The following is a 25,890-nucleotide window of genomic DNA, read 5'->3' as shown; positions in this document are numbered from 1 at the left end:
GTCCGTCTTATTAAAGGAAGCTTTAAGTAAAATCGTTTCTTATTCGTACTCATGGATTTTCAGGTTTTGCTTTTCTTTCATTTTCTTTCTCGTTTTAACTTCTCCCTATGCAAGTTATATGTCTGTTTCTACAGACCTACCTATAACTGGTAAACCTATATGTTATATGTTCCAATTGCGCTGTCAAAGATATATATTGGTTGAGGAGTATATGTGAGCCAGGCAGCGGTTACTAACCAGGCCTCTTTCTTTGAGTGACAGAGGCGGGAATACCGCCACCCGACTGATAGTGTATCTGTCTCCGCCCCTGGATTGTCATTGGTTGGTTGGAGGAGGGAAGTGGAACTTTGTAAGAAAGAGGACTGTCACCAAGATTTAATTAGGAGTGCAAGGGAAATTCATTAGTAATATGTCATTGTCAGATTTGTGTGTTGCCTAATGCTTCTCATAGAAATATACATCTTCAAGGCACCTCTAACTTACCCATCAAAATGGATTCTATTTCGTAAAGCTAATCAAATCAAGAAGTAGAACCAAACATAAACAGTATTTTAGCTAAAAATGACAGACTTTGGTCATATCAGCTCTAAATAGTTTTGGCGCTTGTATGGGTAAAAGGTTTTCACAATGTTCCGCAAAGCACGCTTAACCTGGTACAGCAATTATGCAGCAGGGCATGCTTCTCTCACAAAGATCATGTGCTGTACAGGCAGTAGCATTGCAAGCTTCCTTCACATCTAGCAGGTACATAGCAGAGCAAAGGCGTCACTAGGGTTGGTGTCACCTAGTGCGGGTAACTCATGGTGTCACCCCCTCACGACTTACCTCATGAATCCATGATGGACCTCCTCGAGGAGATGTACTATTCATCTGAGCCTCTGAGGGCTGGACAGCCAATTCATATGTTATCCGTCCTTTCTGGCAGACATCGCAGCTGCAAAGTACCTAATGGAGGCTTGGTGGACCGTCGGAGCTGTGGAGCAGGGCCCGCAGGCAACAGTGCTGGGTGGAGGGGGGGGAAGAGAGTCCCCGTGTGCGTCTCGGCGAAGGTGTGCACGCCAGCCAGAGAGGCATGGGCCTGATGGAGAATTGGGCTGAGTGACCTGAGGCGGAGCGCCTGCTGGGTAGTTCCACCCACGCAAGCCAGAAAAACAGAGAAGGGAGAATCTGGCCAAGAGAACAATACGGATCCCACCGGAGCGCCGAGAGACGCACACCACTGCCTGACAAGCTTTCTGGGAACGTGAAGGACGTTGCCAGATGGCCTACATATAGGCCTCAGGAAGAGAAATACAAGGAATCCCTGTCGGGGATTGCGGGAATACTCAGTGGGGCCGACCTCCCCCTTCCCCCCAGCACCTAAGTAATTAACAGGCAATAATCTACAGGCGAGTCTGCAGTAAGGAGCTATGCCTGTTGTTGGAAAAACCGGTGACAGGTGGGGGCCAGATCCATGAGAGCGACACCGGGGAAGCGGTCTTAGGGAGGGGTGCATCGATGGGATAGGTGACCTTTGGGGCATAGTGTGGATGACCTTGCAGCAATTGGAGAAGTCGCGGCCTCCTGTGGTGTCTATGGAGCACCATGGCTGAGCAGTCGAATAGGGATATCACCTGGGGGGTGGTCGCCGCCACTGGACTCCAGAGTAGACAGTATAGGGGGGCTTCACTGCAGGGACTGCAGCTGCCTGCGTTACACCCCTGTGCGACGTGACAATGACATCATGCACTCCTTAACCTCAAAAAACATCAAAGGGTTGGCCTTCAGGTACATTTTAGCTGCTCCACAGCCACCAGATTGCTGGCAATGGCCTTGGTGATCGACAACAGAGGAAATGCTGGCAGTCAGCAGGTCTCTGCGAACCTTCTTTACTTTAAGTTCTGCTGCCTCCTCCATTACCCGAGGACAGTGAAAGCACGGGCAGTGCCACGCACAACTATATGGGGGCAACAGCTGCTACCCTTGCCTACTGGTTTGATTGAATAAATCCCCATTTATTTGAGACACTCGCTGCACCTCCCACTGCCCCCCCTCCCTTTTAAAAGGGCTCTATTGTATTTAACAACACTGAGAGATTTACAGCACCAGTAAAACATTCACACTCCCGCTCATTCGATGAGCATGGAAAAAAAAGACTGAATGAGTCAAAGGACAGTCACCTCCCTCACAGTAATATTTTGCATTTTGATCACGGACCGGTGTCACGGTGTCACCCGATGTGACAGTGTCACCCGGTGCGGTCCGCACCCCTCGCATCCCCCTAGTGACGCCACTGTAGCAGAGGTAGCTGCAAGATCCTCTAACCCCGGGAAGAAGTACACCACAGGAGCAGCAGCAGCAGTAAAAATGATAGGCCGCCATTGAGAGGGAGGCCTTTGCCATATGGTTGTTGGGCACTGAGACCATAGCCGTGTAGGTCTCTCCAGGGCTCAAACTTACCACAGACACCTGCAGTGTCAGATGTAAATGAGATGGTATCTCATTTCTGAAGTAATCAGTTTCCCTACGGGGGCAAACTACACTAATAAAGACCAACTATAAACAAGTTCATGCCTATATGCAGATGCTCCATTGTGGTTAAATAAACGTTTTATGATGGATAGGCTGAGGAGGACATTTGTAACACATCCCTTTAAATGTGCTTCGAGATTAGAGTTAGTGAGTAGAGAGTCTGGTGTATTTCCCCTTATGTTAGTGTACAGAAAGGCAAAGGATGTTGAAAAACAGGATATTCAAACACTATAATAAAACTTTATAAGTGAATTGTCCCTTCACAATAGTTCAAACACGAAGACATACCCTTGGGTAGATTGCTGTTGTTCTGAGATATAGTTTTAGATTCCATAATATTGGCTCCCAAGCTGGACAGTAAGCCATAATTTCATGATGTGACTTGCCATATTTGTTTACATTGCTTGTCTTGTCCTGTCCCATCTGTTTTGATATTGGCTGGACCTTTTGACCCAGGTCACCTGTACAGAATACCCTTAAGTGGCCCTGTGTTGATGCTACAAGAGTACCCTATATAATGGCACCTTCGTTTGTATACATATTAATTACACCCATTTTCAATTGCTCCTTCAGTTTAACTATGGCTACTTTATACAGACCAGCGCATGTTCTCACAGGGCACTCCACGCAATTCTCTATAGGATATTTATTCCCCGCAGCTATTGCTTGTCCTCAAGTTCCTCAAAACCAGACCTGGGTAAAGGAACACTGTATGAACTAAGGTGTTCCACCTGTAACAAACTGTACCCTATGTGTCACTCCACTGCCATCCATGAACAGTCCTTATGGAAACACTTAAATGGCGGAGCCACCTGTCTCTTCCTTGGGTACCCCTTCTGCTTCTAATAGGTGGACTATACTAAGATCGAAGTATAAAGACCAATACTGAGGGTGACCGTTCGATCCATTACATACATGGATACCATACATGACCTGTAGAGTTCAAGCCATGAACAGTGTGAAATGATTCAGCACAATTGGTTGTATTTGTCCCATGTCTATGGGTCAATGTTCTCCCCTTCAAGGATTAAAACGTTTCTCATATATGACTACCTGTATCGAATGCACTCCATTTACTTCCATTCTTCACTCAGTACATCTATTGAGACCTACATAGTCAGACGTAGTCAGATATAAGCAGGCGAAATCAATAGTACCTTACTGGAAAATGCATGTGTTCTATCTCTCTCACCTCTTCCTTCCATCACAAACCTAGATGCACCACTCACATGCAACGCCAAAACACAAAGGGCATCCTGTAATTCTAACACTAGTACAACCTAGCATTTCATCTTAGTTTAGCATGGGACCTGTCTGCTTATGTGCTTCACCCCCACTTTAGACATAAGAAGCGCTATACAAATGCATCTACAATACACTATAATATAACACAGGGCGCTTTCTTGAGGTATCTTAAGATTTAAAAGGTGGTCCTGTCAGCTCGAGCTATAGACAGTAATGTTATCTATCAAGGTGACCTTGAAATCCTCCAACATCTGACAACCTTCTAAGCCCTCAACCAATAGCCTGGGGTCTGGTCATATGTGCTTAAAAAGCTTGGTAGCCCATAACCTGTCAAAGAGCAAAGAAGTTGTCTGTTCTATGCAAATTAATTGTTTCTCCTGCTTAGTAGAGGGGAGGAACCTGTAGATAAAGCAGAGTGTTTCTTGTCTGTTTTCCTCTAGTGAGAATTCCTTTGGCACCAATACAGCCTGCTTGAACTAAGGCTTGATTAAGGTGTCAATCACAAACAAGTCTTAGTTATGCCCTCCTTGATGCTGGCTTGTTCCTGCAAGGACTGCTGTCTCCAGTGCCAATTGTATGCAAATACCATTTAGTGATCCCAGGCTGCAAGGAAAATAGTTCAGAGTAATGACATACCACTTTCTTACAGTTTCACTGCTGTCCTTCTGTCGGATCAGGAGAAAGGTTTACCACTCCTCTGAAAAAAATTTTGGGCTAGGCCACAATTCAGGGAGAGTCTCTCGGTTCTCTTTTTTCTTCCTATCTCTCATCTTGCAGAATTGATTTCACCATGGCATCAGTGAGAAAGTTGGGTTGCAGGCAGTTGGCATATAGTACTCGCTTTGGTTGTCCTATGGTCTCCTGCTCATTGAGAAAGCCTGCCTTGCTAACTTTGATTAGCACTTGCAATGTCCTGATTCCGGGTCCTGACGGTCTTCAAATTCATGTTTCTTCATCTAGCCTTTCAGTCCAGGGAAGTAATAACCAAAAAAGGTGACCTTTCCATCGTACCTGTGACTGAGCACTTCTTAACAGACCTTTACATATTAGTTACCATTTACAGTTTACAGCAAAATCTTGTTCCAGAGCCTTCATCAATCTGTTAACTATGTCATGAGTCTTCTGTCTGAGTTTCTTGTTTCATTAATGTCTCGCTAAACTTAGTGGGACTCTTATTGGGAGCTGAAGCGCATGTTCGGCTGTAACCAACTCCCGTCTCTGGCACCTCCGTACCTCCCTTTGTGCAAAAAGAAAGCAGAAAACGGGAGGACCCAACCTTTTGATGGTCTACCATTCCAGTGAATCATTGTCTTGTTAAATCTGTCAAGCAAGTCCATTGGTATGGAGGCAATATTGTGTGGGGAACTTATAGGTAACCCCGTGATCATCTCACATAGCTTTCACATATGCTGATAGGAATTTAAACCGTCCATATTGAAACTAGCGAAATAGAAAATACTCAAGAGGCTCACCTGCGCCTATTTATATTTCAAGTTCAAGATCAAGTTCAAATAAGCTTTTGTTCAGTAAAAAAATAAACCATATAAGCATACATACATATACAAGCTAGTTAAAAAGGGGGTTAATCCCCATAGTAAACTGTGCAAACAAGCAAAAAATATAAGTTATCAGAGTCAATATTAAAATGTCTCAAAATGTAGACACTAATCCATCCTTAAAAAAAATACATCCTTAAAATCAATTTCATAGCCCCTTAGCAATTCATCATTATTGTTCAAATAGAGGGAAGATTGAACATGACTTTGGTAGCTGATTAAATAAAAAAAGACATAAAAAATCCTTTGAACTCACCCCTCAATCAGACAATGCATACAACTGGCAGCCCTTACTAACAAAGGTAGACTATGTATTGAAAAAGGCTTGTTTCCCGCCATTTTTCCTGGCTTTGACCACAAAAGAAATACAATCTGTCCATTGTAACACATACTTGGTCAGTTTGAATTAGTTGCAAATACATCAAGGCTTCTTTACACTGCTAGATATTTAGAGACCTTAAAAGAGGAATCAAGATCCAAGTTCTCTGCTCATGATACAGCCCGCAAAAAGAACATATGTAGTTGAGATTCAGGTGCACAGGCATGGTGCCAATTCTTCTGCAGTATACACATTGGAAGGGCAAGCCACTAAAAAGTGGACCAGGCCAAGCCTAAACCTTGTCAAAAAATACCTGCAAAGTTGAGGAACCCTTTGGAGGTATGGCTCGATATTGAGGGACGTGCATAAGGGTAAATATGCCGCCACCATTCCCTTTCCTAGTTCCACCTTCCACCTCTCTTCAACTATCTCATTTAAAAGTTCTCTCTTAACCAGATGTCTGACCTGGATATTTATGCACACTGGGTTAGTGAATAGCTCAGATCTGTTAATTGCATGTAAGGATTTTTTGACATACATGAGTCACTTACTCTTGCGTACCCTTGGCAAGTTTAGGCAGTTAGAAATCAGTGGCTGTGTCAATCCCACTTCAGGCCTGGACCAAACTGAAAGCCAAAGCAAAGTTGGAGCCAGCCTTACTTAACTCTCAGATACTGCAGCCCTAATTCTTCATGGCCTATGATGGAATGGATACTACCAGTGAGCAACAGCAGCTTTCTTAGAAATTTGTTCTCAATAATCTGTAATGACGAGCAGTCAGTGGACCCCCAGACACCAGTGCCATTAGCAGCAATAGATATGGATTTAGCTTTTTAAATTGTGATGGCAGCATCTAGGAGCATAGAGCCTAATCTGGAGGTGAATTTACAGAAGGACTCTGATGCCTGTTTGAACTGCGTAACCCTAACAGTCTTCAGGTGGACCCACGGACTGCTGCTGTCAAAAGGCAGTAACCAAGTTAGAAAAAGTGGAAATACGTTTGAGAGAAGAATCGCCAATACGGGAGGGAGCTGGCCTGCTTCCCAGACAACCACAAACCATGGCATAGGATTTGGTGGAGAGGACTAGGTTGGGCTTAAAATGCTCAAAACTATCTAGGAGTTTCTGAAGGCCCCTGCCCGTTCGAGCCATGAGTCTTCCGCATACATGAGAACTGGCACGTGTTGTGTCCCTAACCTCGGTGGGTCTGCTGTGCTTCAGTCAGGCAAACCACCAGACCATTAATGTAAAAGCTAAAAAGAAAGGGTGCCAGGACACAACCTTGCCTGACACACTTTCTGATTTTGATGTAAGGGTGCATTCCCCATTAGGCCCATACCTTATCTTACCTTCTACGTCAGCGTGTAATTGTTAAAAGAAGGTGTACAATTTTTGTGTTAGCACCCCTCTTTAGCAGCATAGCACACAGCTTACCCCTCACAACATTGTTGAATGCTGCACTTAAATCCATGAATGTTAAGAAGAGACAACCCTCCTTGAAGATCACATACTTATCAATCAACAAGTGCAGATTCAAGCAATTGTCTGACTTTCCTAATCTCTGTATGAAGGCATACTGGGCAGCTGTTAGAATTCAATTATAGTTTGCCTAGCCTTCAAATTGGTCTAGCAGGACTCTGCTCAAGATCTTGGCTGTTGCATTAATCAACAATATAGGGCGATAACAATGTGGGTCACTGCTGTCTCCTTTCTTGTGTATCAGGATGTTGTAAATTCATTCTTAGCTCTATATGGCTTCTTGGTCTCTTTTGTCCTTTCTTTGTGTTTCTATCTTCTTACCTAGCTGTGTTCTATCTGGTGTGTTGGGATTCTAGCCCTGGCAGTTGGTCTGGTCAGCTGTGAGGCTTTGTGCTCCGCTGTCTTATCTTATTCCTTGTAACTTAATAAATCCAACTTAACTACTGGAAGACGTGTCCTGCTGTCTACTTAATTTATGTACAACACAGGACAATGGTAGCCCTAGATCAGGAGACAGGCCCAGAAAGACAGGTTGTCTTTAAAGAGATCAACTGGCACCCCATCTGCTCCCAAAGCTTTATTCGAAGGACACCTGTTAATAGCCGAAGTTACGTCCCTCAGTGTAATGATTAAATCATCTGTGTTTATCAAGACACCTGCATTAGTGGGGAAGCTATGTTCATGGGGTAATAGTTTGTTACGCTCATCTAGCTTAGTAAAATAGTCAAACCAGACTTGTTCAGGGATAAATACGTCTATTCCGAAATTAGGAATAAATGCACAGAAAGTGACATTTACTACCTTCAAGAACTGAGTTGCATCCTTCTTCATGGAAGTACTACCCAGCTTCTCCCATGCCTCCACTCTACTCTTTTGTTTGCCTGATGGCTTCTTTGTAGCGCATCCTGCACTTTCTTACCTCCACTTGGACCCTTGGCGAGCATTTCAGAGTGTGAAAGAGGCTACAGTGAGCCTGTGAGCACTCTTTATCAAACCATTTGACAGTTTCCCATGGATAATGACTCCTAGAAGTTGCTAATTGTTCCTTAGCCAATTCACAGATCTCAGAGAAGGCATCCAAAATTAGACCCGGGTCAGGATTATCACTGAGGCAGAGTTCAAACTGTAGACTGTGATTTCCCACAAGTTGTATGAAAAAGACCCCAGAGTCAATGTCCCTCCAGTTCCTCTGCACACCCCAATTTCTAGTGTATTTGACAGGGCAATCCATCCTGTCCATGAGTGTCCTAGGAAAGCCTACACTAAGACATAGAACCAGTGGGCTATGGTGACTTAAAACACTATCAAGCATCTGGAAATCAGAAACTTTGATGGCCCATGCCTTTGATACAGCAACAACATCAATTATGGAACCTTTACCCCTCCTTGTATATGTCACCTGATGTGGGGTAAGATTTGCTGTTTGATCAGTAGCCAAAATAAGGAAATGGGTCTTCAGCATCCTACTCAGCTTATCTCCACATGGGTTATGTTCTAAATGCTAAAAATTGGAGAAATCACTATCGGCTAGCCCACACACATGAGGGTCCACAATATGGCAGAGCCTGAGATTCAAGTCACCCCCCCCCCACACACACACCCCCAATATCATGTAGACACCTTTAAATATTAATAACATTACATCTAAACTGCATGCAAGAGAATCCACAATTTGGACATTATTTCTAACAAAGTTGCTGTGATAGATATGAATAAGTATGATTGGGGGCAGCCAATCATGCCAGAAATATTATTTGGAAAAAGGGAGAGTCCACACAGGTCTTCACCACTTTAACCTATGGTTTGGTACTTATAAGAATTAGAATATCACCACTGTAATGTCTAGCAGGAGTTGGCATTGCACACGAAGAGACGGAAAGGATGCCATTTATATCGGCACACAACCTCAACCAGGTTTCTTGGAGACAGACAATCTACTGTGTAAACATTAGTGGTACCCAATTACTATCTGTCAATTTACTCTTGATGCCCTCAATGTTCCCAAAAATTTAGTTCATGTCAGGAGGAATTACCTCATTGCCAACTAATTCCGCTGGTTTTACTGCTTTCTTGCAAGATCGACCAAGGACAGCTTGTCCTTTTGGCAATGGATTAGGCGGATGGTCCAGATGAACAGGCAGCAAGCTAGGGAAGTGACTTGTCTTAGCCACATCAAGACAGCAACTAAGCAATTCAGTATAGAGCCTATACTTACCCAGGACAAATCATCTCTGGACACATTTGCAACCCCCTTGGCAGTCAATCAACCTCTTCCAAGGTAGCAAATCGGTTGTGTTTGGGGATAAGAAAGTTACTGCTGCCTTGAACGTGGTTCCTGAGACTTCTTCTGGGCTGGTAAAAAAACACAGTGGGACCGGTTGAATTCTTTGAAAGAGTTCTTGCTGATTTCAAAGTCTAGCCAAGATAAACGCCACAAAGTGTGGGTCGTGAAATGTAACTACAACACAATCACTGGTTTCTGCCTTCCATTAGTTGCCCAGCCAGTGAACCCTCCATACAGCAATTACGCCATTTTAAAGCACATTACCACTAGAGCATCTGAGGGTTTTGTGAAACCAGTAGATCACCTTGTTTTTTAATCGATAGTCCAATTCCTTTAGGGATGGATCCAGAGGTGGGATGTTTTTTAGAACAACCTCATATGGGGTGCACTCTGCGGAAAGTTGTAAAGCCTGAAAGGTACTGCTTTCGGATCTATTTAGCAGACCAGGTTTAGAGGCTGTTGAGGGAATGGGTCTTCTACCAGATGGCCGTGCATGGCTCATTGTAGAGGAGTTTACTGCTGGGGCTTGTCTTGCAAAATTAGCCTGTGAACACACCTTTTTCTCTGGGTCATCTCCTGGCTCTATTATAATTGGTGTCTCCGTCCTACAGGGCAAGAAATATCCCTCTTTCCGTCCCGTTACTTTGGGTGTCTTGGCTTTAGCATAGACAAGGAGCTCTTTCAGGGTTTTGTCAATAGTCTTCAATGCCATGGCCAGGGGGTACAATAATCTCTCAAGAAGACCCTCCAGGTAACAGAAGTACCCCTGGTCTTTTCCAGCACTTGCGGTTCCCGTTAGCCCTGCTAACAACCGGGATTGCCCCTTATTTTCAAAGACCCCCGCCATATTAGCAGGCCTAGCAAGCTCAATGTGCTTCTTCCCAGTTGTATTTGAAGCATACACCAGGCGCGGGGCAACTTTCTTTCTTTGTTTGGATGTTCAATGTCATCCAGATGTGAATTTATCCTGGCATGAGTCGGGGTTGATATTCCATTGGCGTTGCGGTTATATCCAAATCAACTTTGAGGGCAAAGCATTTCGTCAAGTTAGCATTACATTTGTTCATTCGACTCCCTGTTCCCATTGAAGAGCCGCCCACTGGTTCATTAGCTCTGACACTTTTGGAGTCCGCTCCTTAGGGTTAAAAGGAGTCACAGATTCACTCTCCCTATTAATCACAGTCATAGCAGTAGACAAGTAATTAGCTATAGAGATCGATCCCCGCTTCTCCTTGATTGTTTACGGTGATGCCACTAACCTTTTTCATACCCATAGTCCTTGATGACTGGTGCTCTTCCTTCCAACACTGGTGCCTCGGGCAAAGAGTGTGGCCCAGCCTCTTATGGCTCTGACGGTCACAGACAAGCATCGCGCGTCTCGTGCTGCCAGAAAAAGGAGGGTGCTTTATGCACCTCCTGATGCGTAGAAGTGTTGGCGCCCCTTGATGCTTTAGGTGAGACTGGGGCTTGTAGTCAGGTGCCACTGGTGAAAGTCTCCCACGCTGCGGGGACAAGGACCCTGCTTTATACGCCTCCTGGTGCGGAAAGAACATTGACGGCCACTCGATGCTGCAAGTGAGGATGGTGAAAGTATATTTCTAATGATATGCACATGTGTACCCAGAGTTTTAGCTCTAAATCAATATCTAGATTATGTTTTACCAATTACTTGCTCCTAAACGTGTACCTTCAAAGTAATGTTTTACTAAATGTTTTACTTAGTCTTTGGTTTAGCAAGGGCATAATAACCACTAATACGCACTTAACTTGTCTCTAGAGATTATTGAAGCATGCTCTGTAAGCAATATTATCTTCATGCAGTTTATTCTGTTTACCCTGATTTAATTATTTCACTTGCCCTTCCCAATCTAAACAACCATTTGCTCTACTTAACCGTACTTCTAAGCATAGACCTGCAGTTCAAGATCCTTTGCAATGCTATTCTAATAAAGGCTGATGAACAGGCAAACTTCTTTCCCAAAAGTATTTAAGGTGACATTCCGCTTAAGCAACTGTTCCAGACTATAATATCATTAACACTGATTCTAAAGAAGATTGGAACTGCTGGACGTCCTGTAGACATATCACATTTGAAAAGCTGGAGGAAGTAATCTCCTCCACAAAACCTTCCAGCTATGTACTTGACTGCATAATACACTCAAACTGATCAGCCCCTCTCTGATCCAATTCTGGAAAGATGTCATCAATGCTTCCTTTGAACAAGATAACCTGCATACTTCCCAGAAAAAGGACATTATAAAACCCATGCAAAAAAAACTAGTGGATTTTAGGTGGGTTCAGAGGTTGAGTAAAAAGCACTCCATGTTCATGCTGTTTAGCCAGGCCTGGACATGATTTTGTATAGTCTGTCATCATTAATGAGGATACATTCAGTTTTAGTTGGTTTCAAATGAGATTAATGTAAATGGGAAGCATTCATGTTTGGCAGTATCCTAGCATGAAATGAGCTTAGGAGTGTCACTCTCCAATAATATTCGAGGCTGAGGTTGAATGTCCTGCTGCCTAAGTAGTCCCCCTAGAGATTGTATGTATTGTATGTATAGAACAACTAGTGGAGCAGCAAGTTTGGATCCTTGTGAGATGCCACTTTTTACAGCGAATCGTGGGGAGCAGGGTAAGTCCGCTTAAACAAATTGCTTAATGTCAGAGGGAAAAGATGTTCACTGTTTCAGAATGGTGTCTGCAATGCCCATACATAAGGAAATGGTATCTGTTAGTGCTTTAAGTTAAGTGATTACAAATTAAATGCCCTCCATACCCCTCTGTTCAAATAATTTCTACCTCACTATTGTCTGAAAAAGAAATGGCAAGATTTAATGTGACATGCTGATTCTTAGTGGCTGTTCCTCACCTGCAGAACAACCTTTGAAAGCAAACCTACAACTCAAACAACCTTGTTGCCTTCAAAAAAGACTAAAAACATGCCTAGCCCAAATGTCAGCTGTTATATCACCCTCAACACCTCATCTGGGGCCAGATGTATGAAGCCGTTTGCGATTCGCAAACGCCGGAATTCTCAGAATTCCGACGTTTGCAAATCGCAAACTGTGTTTTGGTATGTATGTGCAAAATCGCAAAATAAGGAATCGCAAAAATTGCGATTCCTTACTTTGCTCAAGCATTTAAGGAATCGCAATTTTGGGATTCCTTAAATGCTATGCATCAAGCATTTTTCTTTGCGAATCCACATTAAGAAATCGCAAATTACCAACAACTTGTAGTTGGTGGTAATTTGCGATTTCTTTTACAACTGCACTTTTTGGCATTTGCTGAGGTGCCATGTGGCGCTCATATGTGTGCCATATGCGCACACGTGTAAGTTTCAGGGGTGCAGCAGGGTGTCCTTTGGACACCCCTGCACCTTTGAAATTATTCTCAATTTGCGATTCTCAAATTGCGAATCGCAAATTGAGAATATCTTCTCATTCCTTCATATGGGCCTCCTGGCCCATAGAAATGAATGGGAAATTATTCCTTAATTGCGATTAGCAATTTGCTAATCGCAATTAAGGAATTTTAAGAAATCGCTAAAAAATAGCGAATTTCTACATACATCCCAATTTGCAATTCCCAAATAGCGATTTCATAAAAATCGCTATTTGGGAATCGCAAATAGTACCTATATGCAATTTAATTATGCAGTGGGCAAAATTCAATATGAAAATACATTGTTGCTCGTGGTGCCTGTCTGCTGGTGCTTAAAGACATATTTACTGAGAAAATATAAACGCAATCAACCTCCGCATCTGAATATATGCACAGTCCACAAAAGATTCTGTTGAGTGACTTACAGTTCAAATGTTGCTCACATTTGAGTAATTTGGTATTTTTTCATGTCTTTTTAGCCACAGCATACCAATGTCTGCTTCTGGTACGTACCTCCAAGTTTACGCAACATGGAACACAATGAAGAAAGAATGCAGCACCTTGTAAAGGTAAGGGCAGCTTTCCAGAGTTATTTTTGCAGACACTATTGTGATTACTAATGAATATCCCAACTTTATTTTAACTATATTGTAGACCAGATCATTTGTACTTAAAGTGTTTAGAGTTTTCAATCACTTTCAAAAAGAGGTCCACAACATGGTGTAAAATATAATACGGTAGTTCATCTTCTAAGATCTACATTAGAAAAGAGAAAGTCAAAACTGCATCAAAAAGAAAGGAAAGGAAATATGATGTAGAAGAGAATCTGCGCATAGGCTGTTGTGCCTCATTCCACAAATAAATATAGCTTAAGAAAATTTACCCGAAGAAAATTGCATTGAAGTTACAGGATAATAGAATGAAAACTAGAGACAGGGGTATAAAAGGGGTGTAAATGGGTCAGAGACTCAAAGAGCTAGAATACAGGAGAGGAATGTTCATATAATGTCTTTAGTTAGTTGTTTTGTTCCAAGAAGGCTGGCATGGCGAATCTCTCTTTTTACATGTTTGTAGGGGAAATTTGCAAACTACCTATTTAAATTTCAGGAAACTGTTCTCTCATGAGAATCTCAATAATTCCTGTATAGTCTCTTATACTCCAGGATCAGGTGCCCCTCTCTGTATTACCTTTCTAGTACTTGAAGTAGCAGGGATAAACACAGGAAGCTATAGATATCTTCTTTCTATTTGTCGTCATATGGGAATGTTACATATGATGGCCATTTTCCATTTTTTCTTATCTTTTAGTATGTCCAGTATGTTAAATCACACCAGTGTGAAGAGTTTTTTTGTGGGTTTTTAAATTCTCACAAACACCCACACACTTAAATTTGTTTGGATCACTCTGTAAAATTTGAAAATACAATACAAACTCACAATTCATTATGACGATCTTAAAACATTTAAAGTCAATAATACGTCACCTTTTTAAAAAAATGCATTGAATTAACTTGTTAGACCCAACTTTATTGGCATTCACTTCCAAACAATCTATAAATAATTATGAAGCCAGTGCTGTGCTTCATGATTTATGGAATCCTTGCACAAATATAGAGCTTTCTAACAAGATCTCCCCCGTATAAATCCAAAACTTGGTTTCCGGTACCAACAGTGCAGATCTAAAGATAATCAATTATAAAATAAACAGAAATGTTACTGCTTAAAACGCCTAAAGTCATTCCTGATAACATTTTTCTGCTGGGCATGACCATACCACGATCCAAAAACAATATTGATTTTCATGCAGCCATATCCACAATATTCCTCACCTCTAGTTTTTCTTTAAAAAAAATAAGTGTATTGACTTTAGGAAACCAGTGATAAAATAATATTGCAGGATTGTTCACTGTACATCTGTGGTGTGATCTTCATAAGCAAACACCTGCTGTCCGATTCCATAAGAGGTTGAGTAATCACATGGGAACCTGCAACACACACGGAATTTCCTTTGTGCTGCTTTAGTAAATTTTGGATTTATTTTGAATCATAATATTGTAGCACAATAGGTAATATGGTTGTTCTTAATCATCAAATACTTTTATTCAGCAAATTGCATTAAAGAGGTTATCACATAAAAACAACAATATACAATAAAACAGATAATAAAGACAAGTGAGGGTAAAATAAGTTACAGTATAAAAACGATCTGAATTCCCATTTAAATACATCCAAGAATATTCTTGCAAATAGCAGATAGACAACACAACAAGAAGTAGGCCTAAACAGATATTACAGTACAGACTAGGCTTAAATATCTAGGGCCTGATTACGATCCAACCACATCATAATCAGCCGGTCAGAGTCCTTTCCGACTGACCCATTATGATGTAGTCAGTCAGAAAGGACTGCAACCGGTTATTCCGACTGGCTTCCGACGGGCTTGGAGAGCCCATCCACCATTCAGAATGCTTTCAGTAATCCCAAGAGCGGTTCCTTCCGCCCGAGGGATTACGAAGTTGGGTGGAGACAGCATTTCTGTGCCGGCCTTTCTGACATAGAAATGCTGTCCGAACTGCAGGGTTTCCGGATGGTGGACGGGCTCTCGAGCCCTTCGGAAGCCATCCGGAAAACTGAGTTGGATACCTTTCCGACCGAGCCTATCAGAATGGCTTGGTCGGAATGGAATCCGAACGGGCATATCTAATGCAGTTAGGATGGCTCCGACCGAGGGTCGGAGCCGTTCCTAACCGCATCGGAATCGGCCCCTTAGCGGGAACATTTTGTTTAAGGAGAGTGCCATATCTTTAACCAAAGGAGTAGTGGTGAGATTTCAACCACATCCTCCAGATAAGAGAGGCCTGTTTCTGAATGGGTAATAAAACGTGTGGTACTCCTTGGGGTTGCAATTATTTTCTGAGTCCCTGGGTCAAGATGACCCATACACCTTCATCATATGTACTCACAGAGAGGCATTTGCTTTTTGCTTTTGCACAACATAATTTATTACTTTATAGGTTTTTGGTTGAGTTTCTCCACAAAGTTAAAGATTGGGTAAACTGCCCAGCAAATTTGGATGTCCTCTGTGTTAAAAGTTTGTTCCATCTGAGGTTGGCTTCCAGCAGGATTCCAAGACAATTCAAATTCTGTACCTTCCCTATAGTAGTTGCCCCTAAGCTGTAAATTCTAGGGCCACATGTCATAACAAAGGATTTCTGTTGGTTGACCTTCAGACTACTTGCCATAAATTCATTAAAAAGGTTGAGTTAAACCTACAGACCGTTTGCAGTGCGAACTGAAAAATACATCACAAGATTAGGTTCAGCAAAGTAAACCTATTGGCACCTATGATCACCATAATGGACCCCACAAAAAGATTGCAATATTTAAAAATGTTGGGCCCCTATAGGCACAATTTAACTTGAATAAGAATCTCCAGAAAAAAAATCTAGCATCTCCTACAGTATGCACGTCCAGTTACTAAAATTGAGTGAACTAAAAATAATAATTACACTCGGTCGTCCCATTGATTGTACATATGCTTATCAAACACTGCATGGTGAACTATGTCCTTGGGAACAACATTAAAACATAAATATCACTATTAATATCACTGTGCAGTCTAAAACTACCTTAATCTCGGTGCTCATAAAACATCAGACTCAAAGTATCGCCCTCACAAGCCACCTTCAATATAAACGCTTGGCTTTGATGGGGCCAGCTACAACCATATTGTTAATATGGATAGACGAAAAACTCGTAATTACGCAGATAAATACTATCTTTAAAAAAACATGACATTGATAATCAAGTAGCAAATATAAACAGTCACAAAAAGACTACAACGTGAAAAGCAAAGGTGTGTGTGTGTATATATATATATATATATATATATATATATGTATATATATATATATGTTTGAGCAAGGTGCACAAGCGCTTTGGGAGGGCTCACCACAGCACCCAAACCCTCACGGTTTCAGTTTGGCTCCCGTGCAGTGTCACAGGCTCCCTCCAATTTAAAGTAGGACCGACGCGTTTCGGGGCCACAAACGCCCCTTCCTCATGGACAAGGTGAAGGAACACCAGGCTCACCTTGCTCTGATCAAACATTTTTTATTTGAAAAGAAGGCGTGGTCCGCCCTAAGTGGGTGGAGTTTCAACACCGGGACTTATGGATATTGTAGTCCTGCAAGGTGAGTAGTCATAATTGCCTTGAGTAGGTTGGGGTTCCTTTACATAATTAATGTCTTTAACATCCTTAAGTAGGAGGGGAGGGCAGGCTGTGAAACCGCTTATTCTTAGTGGATGTTGCGCTGTCAGGCGATTATCACTCTCCTCGCCTCAGTCCTCATAGGTACGGATACTTGTTTTGCCTCTGAAACGGAGCTCCTCTCCACGACTAAGGCCAGCCGTAAATATATGTTTGAGCAAGGTGCGCATGTTAAAGACATTAATTATGTAAAGGGTGTGCTATAGAGGGCATGCAAAGCAAAGTATTCACCCCTACCGGTGTGAAAGTGGTGGGCTATGGAAATTAAGTGAGGTATTGCCTAGAGTCTGACGCTGCTAAGGTGAGCTTGTGCGGGACTCGGGGATTAAAGCATGAGCCCAATTGAGTGTCTTATGCTGTGAAGTCATGTGCCATGGCCGCTGCATTTCACTTGTGGAAGTAGTGTCAGCATGTGTTTATAATTACTAAGACGAACTACTGACCCCTACTGGTCTGAAAGTCCTGGGGTACGGAAAATATGTGAGGTGCTGTCTAGAGTCTCATGCTGCTAAGCTGAGCTGCTGCCGGACTCAGGGATGAAAGCGTGAGTCCAAACTGTGTGTCATATGCTGTGAAGTCAAGTGCTCTGGCCGCTCGGTGCCACATCTGAAAAAGTAGTGTTAGCATGTAGTTATAGCTACTTGGATGAACTTTTGTTTCGAACATTGTAGCTTATGTATGGTGCTTAGGGGGCGTAATAGAGGTAGTGCGAAGGTAGATTTGCGCGTATCTAATCAATTCGGTATTTGTGAAGTGCTAACTACTCACTCCTACGGGTCTGCTGGTGCTGGGGGCGTAAGCTGAGATGCTGACGGACTCGGGGTAGAGCTGTTGAACTACTGACCTCTACCAGTCTGAAAGTGATGGGTACGAAAATTAAGTGAAGTATTGCTTTGAGTGTCATGCTGTTGAATTGAGCTGCTGCTGGACTCGGGGATGAAACCGTGAGCCTAAAGTGTGCGTGCTATGCTATGAAGTCATGTGCTCTGGGTGCTGTGCCACATGTGTTCAACTTGTATATAGTGCTTAGGTGGTGTTGTATAGGGAGTGCGAAGGTAAATCAATCTGGTATTTGTAAAGTGCCAACTACTCACCCTCATGGGTGGTTAGAGCCGGGGATCAAAGCGAGAGGTCTGTGCTACAAAGTGAGATTTTCTGGCTGCAGCGCCACAGCTGTGTGGCGAATACATTTATGGCGAGGGTCCAGGAGTTGCCATTATCTGGCCTCTGGCCCTAAAATAGCGGTCTTAAGTTGTAAGTTATAGGGTGGCTCTAAAAAGAGCCCTTGTGTTTATTAGTTGGAGATACTTATAAGTGCGGATACTTAGCTTCAAGTTATTCAAGCAAACTCAGTTTCCCTGATCTGTGAAGTGTACTCCATCACTTCGGTATATGTCCGCCATATCAAAACGTATGTTGTTGTTGTAGATGGAGCCCATTTTGTGGTCTCTGAGGTATGTAGACACAGCTTTGTTGATTTTCTTCCGAGATTTTTACATCTGAGGACAAAATCGTTTGGACCATTTCCACTTCTGTCTTTGGCATATATTGGAATATACAAAGACAGTTTGAGGCAAAAGTAACATCAATTGCCCAAAGGTGTCCTTCATAAGCATTTCCAAACCTACCTGAGTCAATGTGCCTAGGTTGTTTCCACCACAGTGCACAATCATGAGGTCAGGGTGTTGGAGATGCAAACAGGTTTTAACCAAAGGCAACAATTGGTGCCACTTGAATCCTCTCTGTGCAAACCATTTAATGTCCACATTTTGTAAACCTAGGTCTAAGTCAATAAGTCTCTGTTCTGCATACCTCTTGCACCAGAATACATAGCTATGTCCTACGATTCACACTAGCATTTTGAAGGATTGGCTGGAAGGTATGGAAAGATGTTTGTAGCTCATGCGGTTCCTTTGTAGAATAAGAGATATGTTTAAAGATGGGGAATTAGTTTCTTTTCGCATACAAAGCGGTACCTGATTGGGAGATGAAAAGCATTGTTTTTTAAAGTAGGGTGCACATTCGTTTTGTGGAAAAGCGTCTTTGTGATTTGTTAAGCTAAAGAAGTTTGAACGTGGAGTACATATTATAGGATAAAATGTGCTCAACTCAACCACACCTGCTACTTACATTTGGAAGGCACTGTTCGAAATTAAAACAATCGTGAACTTTTAACCTGCAAGTGCCTTTAAATGTTCGAGAAAATGTTGCAAAAACATATCGTTAGGTTTAAAAAAAATTGATGAACTTTTAACCTCTACGTATTATAGAATGTTTTAGAAAGTGTGTTGATAGAATACGTTGCATTTCTGACTTCTATGTGTACTTGAATATTAATAAAATTATTTATATGGAAAATTAGAAAGACAGTAATAGAGAGAAGTTTTGAAAGCTAAAAGAATGAAGGAACTATTCTACTTTGTTCTTTATTGCCTACTGGCGGTCGCCAGTAGGTAGTTATAGAGTTAGGACCGAGTTTCAGTAGGAAGAGCATTTTTTGTTTTCTTTATAACTTTGGCGTCATTTGATGAATTTTCATGAAATTTTTTAAACTGATTCTTTTTTCATATCAGCTCCTATGTTGAAAGTTTGGGGGTGATTCGTCAAGGGGGGCTGAGATAGAAGGGGGTCCCAAAATGTGTTTTCTCCATGTTAATTTCCATAGGAAAGTTTAGACAAGGCTACAGGTCGAACGGAATTACCCCAAATTTGGCAGGGAGAAGGGCCTTGGTGTAGAAAGCACGCTTTTGTTTATTTGGTGTAAATCCGTTCAGTGTTTTTTGAGAAATATCAAAATTTATAGATATCGATATTTGGGAATTCTGCCATCTGATTGGCTGAGGCGTTACGAGCAGGAGCTTGCTGCTTATTGGGTGTGATGGTGTTGCAACTACGAAGTGTTGGCCGCCATTTTGTGATTCCGTTGAAGTGAGTAAGGGGAAAAAAGGGCGATAAAAGTAGCAACGGAGGGTAGGAGCACTGTAAGCTTTGTGGGGGAGTGCGAAGCTAAATAGTCACTGTTACCCGTCTGAAACTGCGGTGTTGCTCAGAGTGACATGGTGCTGATATGATATGATTCTACACTCCGGTATGTAACCGAGAGTCTAAAACGTGAGCTCATTGCTGTAAAGTGATGTGGTCTGGTGTTTGTAGCATACGTGTGCAAGTGGTGTTAGTAGGTGTTTTTACCATACAAGGAGTGGGAACCGAACTACTGACCGCTTCTGTGTGTTGATAGTATACCGGAAGCGGGAAGCGAAGTAGTTATGCCTACCGGTGTGAAGACTTAGGGATGAAATCGAGGTGATTGCTGTAAAAGGATGGGCTCTGGCTGCTGTAGTATACGTGTGTAAGTAGTGTTGGTAGGTGTTTTTACCATACAGGGAGTGGGAAGCGAATTACTGACTGGTACTGTGCGTTTATACTATACCGGAAGTGGGAAGCGAAGTACTCACGCCTACCAGTGTGAAAACTCGGGGATAAAACCGAGCTGATTGCTGTAAAGGGATGGGCTCTGGGCGCTATAGGATACTAGCCGCTGAAGTATAAGTGTGTAAGTAGTGTTAGTATGCGTTTATAATATATAGGGAGTGGGAAGCGAACTACTCACCCCTACTGGTGTGAAGACTCTGGGATTAAACCGTGAGCCTAAATTGTGAGCTCATTGCTGTAAAGTGAGGTGCTCTGGACGCTGTAGAATACCTGTGGAAGAAGTGTTAGTTTACGTTTATACAATAAAGGGAGTGGAAAGCAAAATACTTGCCACTACCGGTCTCAACACTCGTGAATGAACCCATGAGCTCATTGCTGTAAAGTCATGTGCTCTGTGTAGTATTCCAATGTAAGTCATAGTAGAATGTTAGTATGTAATTCTACTAGAATCTAAGTATTTAATGTTAGAATGTAGGGCTGTCATGAGGGGACCCTTGCGGAGTTTGTACGTGGTGCTGGAGAAGACGGTTGCTTTGATGTCTGCTCCTGTTGGTAGTTGTTTCAGGTGTCTTGTTTTCTTGTAATAAATCCACTTATTGAATCCACTGCTGTCTGCCTCTTCACTACATAAATTTGGCGACGAGCAGGAGAAGGTAAAAAGAAAGCACCACTCACCAATATTTCAAAATTGGTTGCGTTGTGCTGAAGACCCGTTTTCTTCGTGTAGCTGTTTCTACTCATGCCAGGGTCGTCAGCTCTTTGAACTGTCATCCGACTTCTGGTAGGATTTATATTTTGCGCTTCCTCTGCTTCTTTACTACATTCTGGTCGCTGTACTACACATGTGTAAGTAGTGTTAGTATGCGTTTATACTAACAAATTGATCATGGTCCTAGGGAGGGCGACATGTCAGGCGCAGGTCACAAAATGTCCCGGGGTGTGCATTTGCGGGACATTTGTGTTTGCTATTAGAGGGCCGGTGCATGGTTTCCACCCTTTGATAGCAAATACTTGTTTGACTACTTGAAGCGAGAGGAGGAAAACCTCGTATCGCTTTAATAGTGGGGATGCAGATGGTAAAAATGTAGAGAAAAAAAGAAGAAAAAAAAAAGCGGGGTCTCACCCATTCTTTTAAATGAGGCCCCTGGTGGGTATCGTTCCGTGGCCAATCCAATTATTATATTGCGGGCTCTCTGTAGATCTGGGGATCTTAATGTCACATGAAAATTAGACACGGAAGGGCACAGAGACGTTTTGCAGCCTAGGGGACCACCACCTTCCAGGGTATTGTTTACTAATTGTTCGGTGGGGTTCGAGGCCAACTGAAGTCCGGGGATCGCCACACTCCGGGGCTTCATTTAAATATGCAGGGTGGGCCTCGGCAGTCCCTGAAGCCTCAGTGGTCCTAGGCAGTGCCTTATTTGTTTGGTAATCACACAGGCAGTACTTATGGTGTTATAAAGTGATACACTCATAGAACTCTTGCAGTTGTACAATTACCCAGGCTTCATTTGTCTAATAGTCAGTTAGATTATGTTTTGGTAGGTGCACTCTAATATTAGATAACTTTGTCCTCAAAATCTCTTATAAAGAGATGACTTTCACAATAAATAATAGACAAGTGTTGTCAGAAAAAGAAGACCTACACACTCAGTTATTTAGTTGAAAAAAAAGTCACCTTTATTAAAACACAAATAAATAGAAATGTAACTTTAATAGAAGAAACAGTGGGTTGGACTCCAGTGGAAGCAGCGTAGGAAACCTGCAAGACAAAAATGAAACATAAGTATATGTGCTATGTGGAAGAGGTAAAGAAAGGTAGTCTGAATGAAAGGTTGATAGTGAGAATGGAAGGGAGGGGGAGTGGGTGGAATGGAGAAGGGGAGGTAGAGCAAAAAGAAGGGAGGGAGGAGGAGACAGATCATCGGCCTACTGCACCCAGCCCTTAGTGTTTACCCTCCCATCACCCGTTTGTCTAGGACGCTGGAATCGCGAGAAAGAGTGTGGTTCAGCAAGTCCTTAAAATGAAACGCATGAGGGCAGAGATTATGGGCCATATTATCAAGGAACGACGATAACATTATCGCCGCTTTAGCGGCAGGAAACTGATGATAATGCGGCGATAAGGGGTTGATAATATGCCCTTGTGAATTCCCATAGAAGCCCAGGTTCTGGTGTGAACCTGGGCTTCTATGTGAATTCACGAGGGCATATTATCAAGCCCATTATAGCCACTTTAGCGGCAGTTTCCTACCGCTAAAGTGGTGATAATGTTATCGCCGTTCTTTGATAATATTGTCCTGCATTATTAGCTACGGGAAAATCGCTTGCATGCACCTGTGCACCCAGGGTGCTGCACCCCGGGTGCTGCACCCCAGCCCCTTCCCCCGCACTGTGCTCAATTGTAGGTCTTGCACACTAAGGCTTGACTGCTCACCTGCCACCACCGGTGTGTCCCACAATGTGTTGGTGCAAGCTCCGAGTCCGGGGTACGTTTGTACAGTAGACCAGGTCTCCAGTCGGGGACGGTGCCTTGATACCACAATTAAAAGTGTCTGAATGCCCAGGGCATCATTGGGGGGTCAGCTCCCGCTCCGCCCTTCTTGAGTCAATCAATGGAATGTCTGAAAAGGGAGAAATAATTTAATGGTGGAAACGTCTGGAGGTAAATGAAGGTTTATTGCAAGCTTGATAGAAAATAGGACTTGAGTGCATCCTTCATTTTTGAAGTACGATCTACCACCTGTTATTTGTAATCGTGGTTCAAAGAGGAGATGGAGTGCTCGAGAATTCATAAGGTTAAATAATTATGCGTTATACGACGGTTTATATAGAAAGGAACAGAGCGCATGCTAGAAGCATAATGTGCGTGTGTAATGCAGTGACCAAAGCCTGTGTGCAGGTACACTTAGTAACGAGGTCACTACAGTGTCCTAAAAGCCAACGGCATGTGTCTGTAGAGCAGTGCTGCCCGCTGGCTCAAGCCTATAGTACGGTCTAGCAGGTCGTTAAAATGAGACAGATGTGACTCAATGAGGTCAGAGATCACATCATTACGCATGGCAACATCGCTTTTTCGCACGTGCGGACTCAGGGTGATGCACCCCACCCCTCCAGCAGCATCATGCTCAACAGGTGTCTGTAGGGCAGCGCTGCCCATAGGCTCAGGCCTACAGTATTGTACAGCAGGTCTTTAAAATTAGACAGAGTTGAAACTGAATGAGGTCAGAGATCACATCATTACACACGACAACATCGCTTATTTGCACATGAGCACTTTGGCTGATGCATCCCACCCCTCCTGCAGCACCGTGCTCAAGAGGTGTCTGTACGGCAGCGCTGCCCGCTGGCTCAGGCCTACTTACGGTCCAGCAGGTCTTTAAAATGAGACAGAGATGAGACTGAATGAGGTCAGAGATCACATCATTACGCACGGCAACATCGTTTTGTTCGCACCTGCGCAGCCAGGATGATTCACCCCACCCGTCCTGCCACACCGCGCTCAATTGGTGGCCCTTTGCACCCAGGCCGCTCTGCTTACCTGCTGTCATTGCTCACAATTCAGATGGAGTGTTGATTGCAGGATAGTGTACACCTCATGGATCCCTTTCGTAGACGACGGGCAGTAGGGCTCACAATTTAGAGCCCGTGTTGATTGCCAGGATGGTGTACACCTCATGGATCCATTTCTTTTTTTTGATTGCGCATTGTGATATGTGAGGTGGATGCAGCCATATCACCTGAGGCAGTGTGGAAGAACTGGGACATGTGGCGTCGTCATTATCCTATTTATACATACGCAAAGTGGGCAGGGCTTGCGTACACCAGGCCAGCGTAGGGGTGTGAATAATTATTCTGGGGACCTGGGCGTTGTTCAGTTCCTGTCTGGCCAGGAAGTGTACTTATGTGTGTTTCTTTTGTAGTTTTGACCTTGCAGAGTGTGCAATTTAAATTAGTGTAGCATGTGTCGGGAGGGCAGAAACTATCGTTAAGGAGATGGGCGTTTGAAAAAATTGAATGGTGAACATTACATGTCGCTGTCAAGGTTGTGGATATGCACAGACACGCATGTCAATGGTGTGCGGTATTATTGAAAGTGTTGCTATCGCGAAGAGTACACATGTGAATGTGCTCGGTTATCCAGTATTAGGGGTGTCTTTCATAGATTCACATGCCTGAATCATTCCCCGTCGTCGAGACGGGAGCCTCCGGTACATAGAAAAGTAATGTCCTGTAGACATACATAGAGAAAAATAGGCCTAAGGGCCTCACCTTAGTAGCCTATCCTTGTCCTTATGTAAAAAGGACCAAACTCTTAGAGCCAGCCAATCAGCTATCACCTCCCTCTAGAACCTTCCTGACAGGAGCCTCAGTCTCTCAGATTTTCTACCGCACGTTGTGCTAGGGAGTCTCCAACCTGAGTTCTCCTCAAGATCTCTTCAAAACCAACTTGTTCACTCTGTAAAGTGAGTTCTTTCTCCAAAAGTTCGTACAGGACTACTTCAAACCCTTCTCATTGAAGTAAGTGATTTATTTCTTCAGAAAGGTTCAAAAGAAGTCTTCAGAGGCAAGATCAACAAAATCTTCAGTGTCTGATAAGGCCTCTCAGGCCTTCAAGAAGCCTACGCAGTCATCCAGTAAGCTTGCGACATCCTCGACGCAAAAAAGGGTTGTGCCGCCAGTTTCAGTCTCCACAGTGACGACGACAGTGTCGACGACGACGACCACCCCTTCATCGTCGTCAGCTGGTAAACCTATTCCATCTATAATACTGCTGAAGCCGTCGTCGACGACGAAGATGGGCACGTCGACGACACCGTCGATGAAGCGTCCGCCGTCGACGGGAGAGTCGACGATGAAGATGGGCCCGTCGACGACGACGACGTCGATGAAGAGTCCGCCGTCGACGGGAGAGTCGACGACGAAGACGTCGACGAGGAAGACGAAGACGTCAACGAGGAATGAATCGTCGACGAGCGCATCGTCGACGAAGACATCGTCGACGAAGAAAATATCGTCTACGGAAGCACCGTCGTCGAAAGTCATGCCGTCGACGAGGGTACCGTCGACGGGGGGATCGTCGACGGAAGTAGTCATTCTTGAACCGTGGAAGAAATCCAAGCTGATAGAAACATCGTCTTGGACTCTACCACCGCCGACAACACTAGGGACGATGGCAGGGGCTCCTGCAAAAGGTCCTGTGTCTGGCAAACTGACTAAGAAACAGATTACTCCAGAAACAACGTCACCAAGTAAGGTGCAGAGTCATTTGCCCAGGGAGATTCTCCAGAGTGAAGAATCTGAAGAAGAACTCCAGGAGCAGGCTACTTCAATTTCAGACCTCCATGTGAAATGTCAGAGCACAGACGAGGAACAGGAGGAGATGAGCTACCAGGAACACTCTTTC

The 25,890-nt window shown here is 43.3% G+C and overlaps 1 protein-coding gene across 1 annotated transcript in view; it reads left to right on the top strand.

The window, feature by feature from the left end:
• GAD2 (glutamate decarboxylase 2) overlaps positions 1–25,890 on the top strand; it is a gene marked incomplete at its 5' end in the record, with an annotated part of 538,013 nt that overhangs the window by 457,993 nt on the left and 54,130 nt on the right. Inside the window, one exon of the mRNA XM_078662797.1 lies at positions 13,261–13,350. Coding sequence (XP_078518923.1) covers positions 13,261–13,350 — 90 coding nt within the window. The remainder of the gene's footprint in view (positions 1–13,260; positions 13,351–25,890) is intronic.

The sequence above is a fragment of the Lissotriton helveticus genome, chromosome 10 (genome assembly GCF_964261635.1).
Source record: "Lissotriton helveticus chromosome 10, aLisHel1.1, whole genome shotgun sequence".
Classification (NCBI taxonomy): domain Eukaryota; kingdom Metazoa; phylum Chordata; class Amphibia; order Caudata; family Salamandridae; genus Lissotriton; species Lissotriton helveticus.
This window is presented reverse-complemented; position numbering and strand designations above follow the sequence as displayed.